Here is a 14,847-nt window from a genome sequence, read left to right as displayed (position 1 = left end):
TCCAAGTGCAGTGTTATTTTGAAAATATAACGGTGTTTACAACATCATTTGAATTCTCAATCAGAATAATAACGTTAATAATTATAATATTCAGAAATATCTTAAAATAATTAATAGTTCCGATTATAGTTCATCTGAACGATTCCAGACAGTTCTTTAATGATTTCATAAATGGTTCATACTCTATAGTAAAATAACAAGTGTTCATTTTACACTGAGGTTTTATTTGATATAAAAATACACATTTTAAGAGTCGGTGTTTGTCTCAGTTTTACAGAAAAGGTAGAGCTAAATCTGACAGAATTCTGATATTGCTATTGAGTCTTGATGTCGGATTCGAAATGTCTCAGCGGGTGAGGAGGAACAGGAGATCGATGATGGACAAATTATAATTTTTAAGGTAATGTTACACTTGCCGTGCTAAATCATTCTGATTCACTTAAAAGCACTCTTCGGGTGATTCGTTCGGGACTACAGTAGCTACTATATATGTCAGCCCATAGATTCAAAAGCAGCATCCCTTTGGGTGGAATAAGTTCTTATTGCTCATCCAGGTTCTGCCTAAAGCTGTAAAATCACATTTATGACATAGATTTTTTTTTTATTTTCTACAATTCCACAACACTCCAGACACTGCTTTCATCCTCGTGCCATAGTCTTCATCCCAGAACACCCCTCAACTAATCTCTCTGTAATGACAGATTTAATGATACAGGTCAGATATAAATGCCCACATATTCAGATGAATATGAGTTATTGTGCTAATTTGTCATTCATTTTGTCAAGTGTATTTAAGTCATCAAACTGGCTTGAGCCTGGTTTTGAAACGTTTTTAACTTCATGGACCTGTTGTTATCCATAATCCAGATTAAGCACATCTTGAACTCATTTTTTCTTCTTCTAAATAATATGTCAGAATTATTCTTTATGTGAATGTTTTCATGACAAACATGCTGAAGACATCTTATTAATGTTCAATAAATTACAAATAAATTACAAAACAATGTACATTCGTACACAATAATTTTCACATTTAGACACATTGCACACATGTTCATGAATCATTTTTTTTCAATAATATATGTAAATGAACAAATTTTGCAAGTCACCTTTATTTCTATATCCATCAGTAATACATTGTGAAAGCCATCGCAATGTTTGACATTAATAATGGCACCTGCAGCGTACTGTATTCAGTCTTTCAGAAACGCCATCAAGTGGTCAGTAATTTTTGTCCATCTTCACCCTGTCCATTTTTCCCGCTGTCCCGTTTTCCATGAACACCATTCTGTCGCTCCGTCCTATCTTTACCAGCAGCAGAAAGCATTTTCCTCTTAAAACTGAAATCTGTGCCACGACTACTGTCACAGTCATTCTGGAAAAAAGAAAAATAAATAAAAGAAAAATATAGACAGAATGTTTTTTTGTTTTTTTTTTAACAAGGAGCAAACTACCTTTGTTGGTCATAACTGTAATGTTTGAAGAAAGACTGCTCAAGCAAATCAACAGGAAACTGTACCACATGCTTTAATTCAGCATATTTAAACAGCACAGCAGTTTATTTACTGAGCACAAATTGAATATGCAGCACAAACCACCTTTAATATGATTAAGCTAGTGTGAATCTGTTTCAGTTCAATATAATATGATTTTCTTTCTAGGTGAACGATTTTGCTGTATAGCAGTGTGCCAGTGCCATCGATCTCCAAATGTTCCTCCATTAAAAATCTATATTAATGTTCTGCCTGTATTTTAAGATGTTCTTGCAAGCAGTTCTACAACCTTTCTGTCCCTTTTTGGATTTAGCATTCAATAGCTGGACTCTTCAAAGGTTTGGAATAATTAATATTTTAATATCATTTGAAAAAAAAGTATTTTATGCTCACGAAGCATGCATTTATTTGATCAAAAATACAGTTTAAAAAGTTGATTTAATTTAATTTATTCCTGTGATTGCAAAGATGAGTTTTCGGCATCATTACTCCAGTCTTCAGTATAAAATGATCCTTTAGAAATCATTTTAATATGATTATTTGGGTTCAGTTAATATTAATTATTATTGGGTCTCAAATATTAATAGTGGTTCTTATAATTATCAATAATGAAAACAGATTTTGATGCTTAAAATTTTTTTTTGCTTAACATTTTGATGCTTAACATTTTTTTCAGGATTCTTTGATAAATAGAAAGTTCAAAAGAACAGCATTTCTTTGAAAGGGAAATAATTTGTAACACTATACTGTAAATGTTTTTACTGTCACTTTTGATCAAATGTAATAAGTCCTTGCTGAATAAAGGTATTAATGAATAATTGTTTAAATCTTACTGAGCCCAAACTTTTGAATAGTATCATGAATTCCATAAAAAATAAAAGGTATCATAAACACTGTTTTCAAAATTAGGGGTGCTCCGATCACGATCGGCCGATCGTTAATGCGCATTTCGTCAGTAAAGCCGGTTCTCTAATCAGCGGTTAATTCCATCAGGTGCATGATTTCACATAGAGCAGCTGTTACTACACAGAGCCGTTGTTAACTGAGAAGATCCACCAAAAAACGCTGAAAATGAAGTGGATTTGCGCATCTTCTCTATTAACAACGGCTCTGTGTAGTAACAGCTGCTCTATGTGAAATCATGCACCTGATGGAATTAACCGTTGATTAGAGAACCGGCTTTACTGACGAGATGCGCATTAACGATCGGCCGATCGTGATCGGAGCACCCCTATTCAAAATGTTTCTTGAGAATCAAATGGCATATTAGTATGATTTCTGAAAGATAATGTGACACTGAAGACTGGAGTAATTATGCTGAAAATCCATCTTTGCCATCACAGGAATACATTTCTTTAAAATGTTTTAAAATAGAAAAACAGTTATTTTAAATTGCAATAATATTTCACAATATTACTGTTTTCATTGTATTTTTGATCAAACACAGTCTTCATAAGAGTACTTCAAGTATGAGATGTCAGAGACTTTAAAAATATACACTGTATATTATTTCAAACTTTTGTACTTTTAGCAGTGTACTTATTTATGTGTATTAACTATTCAGATAAGCCTGGGTGAACTATTCTATTAGGCTGTGTTTTACTCACCCCCAAGGCATCCTAGGTGTGTATGACTTTCTTCTTTCAGATGAATCCATTCAGAGTTATATTAAAAATGTCTTTGATCTTTTAAACTCTATCATTGCAGTCAGCAGGTGTTGCATTGCTTTAGTCCAAAAGAAATTAAATAAAAAGCACCCATAAAAAAAAGTGTCTCACATGGCTCCAGAAACGTAATAACCACTTGCGCCAACAGTGTACACAGAAGCAGTTCCAGGAACATGACGTATGGAGGTCAGCATTGCGTCAGTGAGTGTTGTTAGAAACCACCGTTTGTTTACAGGATCAAAAGAAGCAAAGTCTCCTTACATTAGCAAAGGAAAACCAATCTCCTTTTGGCTTATATCGAAATTCTCCAACATTCTTCTTTACAAATTCTGGTTTTGTACTTCTAATTAGAGACCATTGTTTTGTTTTGATCTCTCCATTTCGTTTCTGCGTGCGTAATTACTAAGCAGCGCCTACGCAAAGCCGAACTCACACGTCAACTGCTTCCATTTACAACAGTGAGCGCAAGCTACATTAAAGTGATTATTATGTTTTGAATATGGCTATTTCCTCACAAAAATGCATCGATTCACCATGTGAGACACTTTTTTTATGGATGGGTGCTTTTTATTTCACTTCTTTTGGACTGAAGCACTGCAAGACCTGTTGACTGCAATGACAGAGCTTGAAAGTTCAAAGACATTTTTAATATAACTCTGACTTGGTTTTATCTGAAAGAAGAAAGTCATACACACCTAGGATGCCTTGGGGGTGAGTAACACAGCCTAATTTTTATTTTTGTGTGAACTAACCCTTTAAAGGTGCAACTCAACTGGACTGACCAAATTTAGACATGACTGGGTAATTTACACAATATAGTTTAAGTTAATTTATCTCACCCCATCTGAATGCTCAGGGAGGGTCTGATAGGGTTGTGATGACTCAGTCTTGCAGGGTCTGCAGTCTTCTAGTAAACCCACTGAAGAATCAAAGTCCTCATCAGTACTGGAGCCCTTGAAGAAAGTGGAATGAGTGCTACAGCACTATAATATTCCATTATTGTCTGTTTAAAATAAATAATTAATCTCTGTCAAAGAGGCTTTTAATATGATCCTTGAGAGAATTCATATATAAACTGCAGTATTTATCATTATTTTCATACAGAGGCACAAAAGGTTGTTGGCATTCCTCCAGCACCATGGAGAGGTCCCACTGAAAGGGACTGAAAGGGAATGGCAGGTACTGTTCATAAATCTATGAATTAGGGGATGTTACCCTACCGTAGTGCCATCAAACCCAACATGACATGAAATGATAGCTTCCTAAAGTCTGGTTGAATACCTGAAATAAGGTCTGTGGTGAACAGAGGTTCAAGATATTTTCATGTTTTATTATATGGCATAAAATACATCATTAACACCCCTTTGAGATTTTTAAAGCTTTCACTTGTTTTGAAAAGCCAGTTGCTAAAAAGTGGCTAAATGGGATTACAGAGGTTGTTGGGGGACATTAAACAGCATTACACTGAACAGGAAAAAATCCATGTGAAAATTTGTAGTGGGAATAAGGTGGGTTATAAATTACGGCCTATAAAATACATGATCACTACAGCACTAGCACTCTATTTTTACTCATACAGTAATAGAACCTGTGGACCCTAATTGAGGTTAGGTTACCTGGGTGAAAGGTCTGGATGGGGACTGGTTGTTCCTGGGGGAGCCCGAACCTCGTATTCTTTCACTTAACCAAGAGAAAGGCACAAATGGTGGACCAGAAGAACGCAAGGATCGGTTCTCTGTCCTCTCTGAATCCCTGGATACAAACACAAAATACAAATCTATGTCTATATATGCATTAGCCGAATAAATGCACGACAGACTCACACACATACCGATTTCCTGCTGACAGTCTGTTGGATCTGTCTTTCCTGACCTTTCCATATGTGCGACGTAAAGTGACCCTGCCAACAAAAACAAGCAGATAACCTTTAAAGCCCAACTCTGGCCACTACTACTGCATCTGAATGATAAACAAACTTTACTCTCACATACACAGTGTTTACAGTTGTCAGAAAAAACCCCCCCAGCTCATTTATAGTTGTCCCAGCATTTTTTACATAACAAAAAACATTTAAAATCTTCCAAAATGTTTACTGACATAGTTAGCATGATTGGTATGATAAATAATATGGTTAAATACATTTACATTTAAAAATATGAGTGTAACTGCTGATTTTTTTAATCATTATTATTTTGTATTTCGAAACTCTTAAGATACTAACCCCAGATCAAGAAAACGTCGCCTGGTTTTCTTGTCCAGAAGCACTGTTGGACTATCAGGTTCATCAGGGCCTGTGTCATGACTGTCGTCTGAAAACAGATCATCAATATGAGCATCAGAATCCAGATCAGAATCTGGGCCCAGCAGTTTGAAAAGTTTAATATGGAGCAGAATGATCCCATGTTTTGCTATCCAGGATCAGGTAATCTTCATTTTATGACAGTTTTCTCAAAGCAAAATTGGACTGGATCATCCTAGGACATATTACCAATTTTTCCAGATTACCAAATCTGAATTTCCAGTGCTCTAAATTGGACACATATAAGTTTAGCAAAAGAAATGAGATCATATTTTTATCATATTCTTGAAAATGGGTTGCTCAACAGAAAAAAAGGATTCTGTAATCAGATTTGAAGTATCTTGTAAATTTGATCCCAAAAAAATATGGATTATCATGATCCCAGTAGAAGGATGGATTCAGAATGGATTTCAGGAACAACATTTTTTAAACTGTTTAAAATATATATTTTACATGTGGATATGTAATCCCATTTACAGCGCTGGAATCCATATTTGATCATCTGGAAAAGTTTGTGTCTGGATCAGGGTGATCTAATCCAATGTTGCTTTGAAAACCGGCACAAAAAGGATGACCTGATCCAGGAGTGCATTTACCAAAACCTTGGTTGCTAACTAAGTTAGCAACTTTGTTGGTTGCAATGCAATTTCCCATTGCCAACCAACTAAGTTGCTAACAGGTTAGCAACTATGGTTTTGGGAAACGCACCCCAGGTCAGAATCAGATTCAGGATCAGAATAACTATTAGTATCAAAATAATTTCAGAATCAAATTCACATTAATTGTAAAAGTTAAATTTGCTGATTAGTTTGTTAGCACATTATATTAAATAATCATAAAGTAGCTTTACATGTGTATATACATATACAAATATATGTGATGTGAGATCATATTATATTACATTAGATGAGATGTTCTAATGCAGATCAAACCTTCGCTCTGTGAGTATTCTCCATAGTGTAGAAGGGGTTGGCTGCCCTCACGTGACTGGCAAAGATGGGCTGGGGAAGATGTCTCTGAATGGACGCAGGGTCTGGAGGGAGACTTAGATGGTGTGAGGGGCAAAGCCTCTTGAGAGGAGGTGTACAGGTGCCTGTAGCTCCGTCTTTCATCCTGTGCTTCCCTTTCTCCAACCACAGTGCAAGGGTCAAAGGTGAAGGTTCGGTCTCTCCGTGTGGAAGGGGAGGAAAGGAGCAGGTCAGAGGAGGGGGAGGAGCAGCGAAAGGAAGGGTGGATTGGAGAAGATGAGGTCTGCACGGAGCCACCGTAACTCTAGACCACAGACACACACAATGACATATATCCCATGAGTCTCACATGAATGCATGTTTAACTGAATCTGAAACTAAAACTAAAACCATAAAAAAAGTTAACTGAAATCAAATAAAATATATTTGAATTTTTCTTTTTTATGTCAGATTGTTGACAAAGTAAGATTTCCCATTTTCATTTAGTTTAACATGATGTACAAAAATAACTAAAACATAAAATAAAATAATTAAATCTATATATGTACATATTAAACTTATTAAAAACATATAAAAAAACTACAAAATTACTAAACTTGAACTAAAATTAAAATGAAAACATGCAATATAAAAATTATTCAAAATGATGATAAAAACTATAATCGTTTTTTTGATGATGATGATGATGATGATGATGATGATTGTTAATCTCCAAAAATTACCACCAAAAAGCAACATTATAGTACCAATAAAGAGCTTTGGTAGAAGAGAAGATTTTTGGAATAATGTGAAATTTTGAAAAAAAAGAAAAAAAAAAAAAGGAATACTTTTATTAAGAAAGGATGCATTCTGATGCATTCTGCAAGGATGCAACTGATCAAAAGTGACATAAAATACATATTTTATGTAAGAACATTTTTAATTTAGTAATTTTACTATACAAATTTTATTATAAAAATGATAATTTTCACATTTATTTTGAACTTTCTACTATTTAAATAATAATATAATGGTTTTTCTACTGTAGCATATCAACGTCTTTGACACTGAAGACTGGAGTAATGGCTGCTAAAAATTAAGGTTCACATGAAAAAATTACAATCTAAAATATATATATAAAAAGAAAACAGTTATTTCAAATTGTAATAATATTTTATAATTGTACTGTTTTTACTGTATTGTTGCTTATTTATAGTGCTTATTACAACTAAAGTCCAGTCTTTTCTTGCCTACAGGGCATTCATTGAGTCAGCATGGCACTCCATCAAAAAAACAAACACAAAAAAACCCTTGATGATGTTCCTTTTAACAACATATGAGTTTGGAATAACACAAGGGTAAATAACATGACACATGACATAATTGTCCTTTTTGGACAGACGCATGAAATCTACAGCATACACACCAATCTATCAATGCTGTCATCTCCATCTATTGAGCTCACGCTGTCTCTCAGACGGGTTCGGGAGGGTCGATGCCTCCTGGTTTTGATTGACAGTTGTGCTTTGGCTTTCTGTAGGCTGCTGTCAAGTAGTTCGGTCTCTGGAACCGCCTCCGTCAGATCTAATGTGGTACAAAACACATAGACGTATGTTTACTCCCTGAGTTCTTTTGATATTGAGCATTTGGAGGCAAACATGTAGCCCAAGAAGCACAAACTAACACCACAATGGTGTTAAAAAAAGACATAAAAGACTGCTGCACTGCTCTCAACACACACTCCTACACATATTTGTGTTTTTGTTACAATCCATAAAATGTATAGTGACACCGTAAAGCAGGCCTAAAGCTCTATTAAGCTGCCAACAGCCTAGATTACTTACATGAATGATGGGTGGCCATTCCTCATGTACACCTGTGTGTGTGTGTGTGTGTGAGGGTCAGTCAAAACCCTCAGAAAGAATGGCACTGTGAAGTGTGTAGATGTGTGAAAAATACAAACTTAGAAGAATTTCATGAATGTTTCTATTTCAATATTTCATTTTTAGAGCGTGAGGTAGTGTATTGCACAACTCTACATTATTGTATTCATGAATTTAAATTTGTTGTGGTTTAAATGGCTCTGTGAAACCTAGAATTAGTAAATATATAATTCAATAATACAAAATACATACTCTACATACAGCTCTGGAATAGGACCAAGTTGGATGGCAAAAAACAATGCTGCTAGTAGTACCTCAAAAATAATTGGAATGAAATGATAACTATTGACCATGCCAAAAGAGTTGAAAAGAAATGCTTTGAGGGAGGACAAGAAGAGTTCAGATCTGGCTTTCCTGACAGAGGGATACAGTGGGCTGCTTCCATCCTTACAATTTCAAAACAAAGCTACAGAGTGAGGACAGTTCGAAACAGGTTCCTAGGTGCAGGGCTGAAGTCAATGTGCAAAGCAATAAAAGAAGACATCAATGAGAAGCAAAGAAAAGCCATAAGGACTTTCTCTGATGAGTCTAGATTTCAGCTTTGCCCAACACCTGGTCATCTAAAGGTTAGAAGGAGACCTGGAGAGGCCTATGAGTCACACACCCACTGTGAAATATGGTGGAGGACCGCTGATGATCTGGAGGTGCTTCAGCAAGGCTGGCATCAGGCACATTCGTCTTCATGAAGGGTGCATGTATCAAGCAACGTACAAAGTTGTACTGGAAGAAAACTTGCTTACTTCTGCTCTGAGAATGTTCTCCAACTCTGAGAACTGTTTTTTTTTTTAGCAGGACAACACTCCATGCCACATAGCCAGGTCAATCAAGGTGTGAATGGAGGACCAACAGATAAAACCCTGTTGCCCCAATTTCCAGACCTAAACCCCATTAAAAACATTTGGAATGTGATCAAGAGTAAGATCGATGGTCACAAGCCATCAAACAATAGTGAAGTCCAAATGATTATTATGCTGTCAAATTCATCAGTTTTTATCAGGGACTTTTGTATTTATTTGAATTTTATGCTGCATTGTTTTAAAAAAAATTAGTACTGTTATGTGAAGTGGAAATTTACTTAAAGAATATGTGCATGTCAAATTTTATAAACATTTGGTCAGGTTACACTTTGTTGTCACATGACATCATTGTTTGTCACATGACCTCATCACAATGAATTTTTAATTAAGTGGCAATTAAAGGCAGTAAAAGCAGCCCAAAGCAGTCATATTACATTAGGTGCATTCGACTTGAACCAGCGCTGCACAGAATGATCACTTTATGACATCAAAGTATGGTGAGAGAGATAAGAAAGCACACAGATCCAATTTGAATCGCTCTCGCTGTATTTTGATTTCATACAGTGATCATTCTGTGCAGCGCGGCTTAAAGTCGAACGCGCCTATTATGTCATCTGAGAGCATAGCATTGTGGGATATGACATTACATGTCTACGAAAAAAATAGTACAAAAGCTGTCATTGGTGTGTTACCCTTTCAAAAGGTATAACTACACACATACATACATACACAAAAACACAAAAAAATTAATAATAAAAAAACACTTATGGAATCAATGCCACAGAAAAAGCTTGTGGACACAAATGCACTCTATGTTGTAGGCTGCTTATTGGGTCTAGGGGAGTGGAAACATGCTCATAAACATTCTGAATTTTTAGGCTCTGTCACACGGTTCTACTCTATTCCATAGCCAAATCTTTCTTCTCCCAACTTGTTTTCAGATCTCAGCACTAACTTCTGTGGTTAAGACACTGACTCAGCAAGCTGCACCACCAAAGCCTGTACAAAAAACCTGTGAAGCCAATCTCTTAAATGTGCCCATTATACATATAGGCCTAACATTGTTCCTCATCCAAGATAGATGGCATCTAAAAATTCACAAAAATGTTTGATAAAATATTTATAACTTTAAAACAAACCAGTGCACATGCTCAGAGGGAATCACAACCCCTGGTGCTTTTAGAGGCCAGACTAATGCACTCGGTGCTTTGGGAGTGTGGAAATGAAGATCTGGACATTAATGGAGGGGGGGAGGGGATGGGCAGACGGGAGAGGTCACTCACCAAACACATCCTCTTCTGCCTCGGCCAGTGGAGTGGAGGACATCTTCAATCTGAAAGAGGGAAACTTTAAAATGTAACTGCATATGGACAAGAGACAATTTCTATCTTGGCCACATACAGTACAGAGCAGTGGCAGTCTTGGCTTTTCAAGTTGTGTAGCACAGATGTCACTGATCATTGTGTCTGCAATCTTGATTCTTAAATCTGCTTCTCATATTACCACTGAATGAAATTATTTAAGATAATTGACCAAGCTCAGAATTGTATGTAGACAAATATTCAGAAATGACAATAAACAATATTATGAAGGTTAAACTAAATGCTTAATAGCAAACTATTTCTGAGTATTTACATCTATGTTATACATTTCTGAATTACTGTAGTTGAATTTTAGGGGGAACCAAGAACTGTCTTAAAGAGGTGTTATGTACTGCACTGACTAGTTGGCCAGGTTGGATTTGGCTGCCACATACACAGTGTCCAGGCAACAGACCGCTGTGCCATCTGCTGCCCAGCACCTTAGTGCGGTCAGTGCCCTTACCATTATATTCATAACATCTATCTATCTATCTATCTATCTATCTATCTATCTATCTATCTATCTATCTATCTATCTATCTATCTATCTATCTATCTATCTATCTATCTATCTGTCTATGTGGTTAAAGCAAAAAAAAAAAAAAAAAAAGAAAGCTGTAAAAAAAAAAAAAAAAAGAAGCGCTGCACTTTTAAACACTGCTTTAGGCATTACTGGGGGAAAATGAAAAGCAAATATTAAAAAACAGTCAGTCCTCCATAATGCATTTATATATATTTTTTTTAATTCATACATTCCTTTAATTTCTTAATTCTTAATTTAGTTCACATTCATTTAAAACTTTTTTTTTTTACTTCCATGCTTCATAATCTTCATAATCATGCTTCATATCTCATGCCGACTATGTTTTCGCTCCGGCATCTATGCTTATTGGGACTCAGTTGCAGCTGGATCTCAACCACATTCAAACCTGCGCCTACTTCTGATTGACTCCTAGTAAGGTTTGTTTGTTTGAAAATGAAAGCTGTATTCCTCTCATACCATTGGTAGGTGAACTCATGAACTTGAAAATGCCAAAAACGATACACGCGTGAAAACTTTAAGCCCTATATCTATCTATCTGTCTGTCTCTTGTCTGTCAACCTGTCTATCCCTCTGTCCATCCATACGCCCACAATCTATCGGTTTGTCTATATTTATCTGCTTCTTTTAGGCTGATATGCACATTTTTCAACAATATGTTAATAAAATATATTTTTACCTTCATAATATGCCACCAAAACCACCTTAAAATAAATAAAAAAAGCTAGTAGCTAGTAGCTAGTAGCACAAGTAGCTTTTCAAGAAGCTGAGAAATAATACATCATGGTAACATACATGACACTAAAATAATGCAATAATCCTTATTTAACAACAACATGAGAAGAAAATAACTAAGAAGAAACAGTTATTTAAATGGAAAACCATCACATGTGATGCATTTATCCATTTATTAACAAAACAAAACTGTATTTAACCGTAGTTTTTAACTGTAAAATTACATAAATTGACCAATTAGATCTATTCGTGTTTTTTATTTTACCAAATAACTTACCTTTAACCAATTAACAGGTTTTTAATGGAGCATTTTACAGTGATGGTATAGCGTATAGAGAGGGATTGTGATTAGGAGAGGAGGTTGAAAAAGGTTCACCTCCCCTGTGGTTGAGTTTATATCTCTGACCTATTAACTAGGTGTCTTCTACACTGTCAGAAAAAAGGTACAAAAGCTGTCACTTTCTTGACTTATTTACTCCTAAAATGTGCATATTTATAGAACCTTTTGAAATGATTCTGCCCCAGTGACAGTTTTTGCACTTTTTTTTTTTTTAAAGTGGTTGAATAAACAGTCACAAAACACAGAACAAACACAAAAAAGGACTACAATGTTATAGCACACAGCTAACTTTTTGGTTCTCATTAGGAAATCACAAAATCTGACTGTCTAGGCAACTGACACTGTCTGTATTCCTGTAAGGGCCTCACTTTCACACGTCATCTCACAGTGATGGAGATATGAAGCTAATGGCCATAAAATTGCCCCCCCCCCCCCACACACATACATTATCTCATCTATAAGAATTAGGGGGTGGGGGTTGGGGGGGGGGGGCTGCTAAGTAGCTGACAGGCAGGCAATGGCAATAGCAAACAAATCAATATGGAGATGGGAGGGGATGAATCTGACCTGTGTGCACATATCAGCAAATAACAGCTCACTTTCACTGCAGGGCTAAAACAACAAAAATGGTACTTGGCTACGCAGAGATGTATAACCTTGTATTTAATACACATGATGCCTGATTGAGAAAAACATGTAAAAACTTACTTACATTCTTACATTAGCAAGCATTAATATAGCTCACCTCTGCTATAAGAGCTGCAGGAGACAGTCAGAGGATGTAAATCATGAATATTTCATTTAGAAAGATGGATGGAGCAGGGACAGGAAGGAAGAGAAAAGCTAGATAAACAGACTAACCTCTATGTAGTTGAGTATCCCACAGCAAAGCTCAGCTCCTGGCCTGCTCACTGGATGCTGCTGGAAGACTTCTATTCCTGGGTGAGCACAAATTTACAACGTCATTGGGCTTCTCTGCGTGTACCACCACACACACACACACACACATATAGTCCTCAGGAACAGAATGTCATACACTGCTATACACACCCAAGGACAGTGATGAAATGAAGGAGGCTGAGAGAGAAAGAGAGATAGAGAGAGAGAGAGAGAGAGAGAGAGAGAGACAAAATGGGGAGGGAGGTAGAGGCACATGTGCATCATGAATCAATGTTATTACCACTCCAACCAATCAGCTTTTATGTCCCATCACAGAGGAAATCTATGTGCGCCTGCTTCCATTTCACTTCCAAATATATATATATATATAAACATATATAAAGCTACCTATATGTGTAGGCCTAGGCTATATATGGTAGATATATAGCTGACTAAAGTGGATTATCGTCTTTCAAAATGCAATCACACAACTTCAAAGAAACATACAATATGAATTTAATATGCACGCTAATTTAAAAAGATATCAGTTAATTTAAAGTTAAAATAATATTTTTACAGTTATAATTAGATATATTATTATTTTATTCGTACCTAATATATTGCTATATTGTTAATATTACTTTCTAAATAATAATTATTAGAAGCTGTAACGTTAAGAATAAACATTATAAATATCTATATGTGATTTAATATATTTTATCCTCAAACACTCTTTCTTTTCTCAACATATTTTATGCCATTCACGGAAATATAATGACAACAGTAAAAAATATTTTCCAATGCTGACAGTGGATTTGACAGTGAGAGAAACCGGAACAAAAATATCATTGGATTTGGGTGCTATCGCCTTTTTTATTGGACCCATGAAAGGAGGCGGGTCGCTGGCTGCTCACAATCTTTAACGCTATTGGTTAGAAATGCAACAAGCCCCAACCCACGACTGACCATAGACAGCTACTGACAGAGAAAGGTCAAAGACAACTCAAATACCTTTTACTGTCTATGCAAATACCGATATGTGTGATTTGAAATTTGAAAAGCGGTTAGTGTCTGTATCATTGGATTAGTCCAGTCGTTCATCACTTTAATTCGGATAGTTTGAGGCATCTTCCATAATTCAGAAGGGGTAGAGATTTGACAGCAGCACAAGGCAGATCTGTTTGTATCATAGTTTAAATCGTTTCGTGCTAGACGTTAAATGTAAGAATGGCTGGTACAGAAGGACCTCTGAAGGTAATTTGTTTTTATTGTTCAAGCAAGTTACTGATAAATGTAGTTACTTTAAGGTTTAGACATAAACAAAAAGTTACCATGGTAACCATAATTTCCGCTGCAGTTCCCTGTGCTGTTGTTACCCATGATCTATTAGGTTCCCTTATTGAGTCAGTCTCTCGAAATTAAGTATGGGGAAATCCATTTCCTTGAAATTATGAAGTCTGATTGAATAACTCTTTTGCTTGCAAATAGCCAATGGCGCCCCCGCCCTCACCTGATTGGCTGACAGCCATCAATATAAGTGACGGCGGGCGCCAAAGAAACTCAGAATCTTTTTTCTTCACTGGAGTCTGGTTTCGCCATGGATTCATGCAATCAGAGGGGAAAATTATCTCCTCTCACGTCTCCTCTCCCCCGTCGGCTGGCGTCGAGCTGCAAACCGAGAGACTGCAGAGAGCTCCGTCGACGGATTCTGTCGAGGTATTGGCATCGGCCCAACGCCCACGCCATCCTCACGTGAAAGATCCCCTCTCATTCTCTGAGGCCAGTTGCCGCCCTCCACTAGAAGCGCGGGAAATGGTCTCGTTTGGATATGACGAGGACGACGCC

General features: G+C 36.3%; 1 protein-coding gene across 1 annotated transcript; it reads right to left on the bottom strand.

Annotated features, from left to right (window-relative positions):
* Positions 1-203: 203 nt before the first annotated feature.
* LOC128024934 (sterile alpha motif domain-containing protein 14-like) lies at positions 204-13,178 on the bottom strand. Its single transcript, XM_052610820.1, has 9 exons — positions 12,985-13,178; positions 10,430-10,479; positions 7,833-7,990; positions 6,392-6,731; positions 5,382-5,469; positions 4,992-5,060; positions 4,777-4,912; positions 4,000-4,113; positions 204-1,375 (listed from the first exon to the last, which is right to left on the bottom strand). The coding sequence occupies exons 2-9, from the start codon at positions 10,470-10,472 to the stop codon at positions 1,214-1,216; spliced, it is 1,110 nt and encodes a 369-aa protein (XP_052466780.1). The 5' UTR covers positions 10,473-10,479; positions 12,985-13,178; the 3' UTR covers positions 204-1,213.
* Positions 13,179-14,847: the final 1,669 nt, after the last annotated feature.

The sequence above is a fragment of the Carassius gibelio genome, chromosome A12, assembly GCF_023724105.1.
Source record: "Carassius gibelio isolate Cgi1373 ecotype wild population from Czech Republic chromosome A12, carGib1.2-hapl.c, whole genome shotgun sequence".
Lineage (NCBI taxonomy): Eukaryota > Metazoa > Chordata > Actinopteri > Cypriniformes > Cyprinidae > Carassius > Carassius gibelio.
Note: the sequence above shows the minus strand (reverse complement) of the source record. Positions and strands in the feature narration are given on the sequence as shown.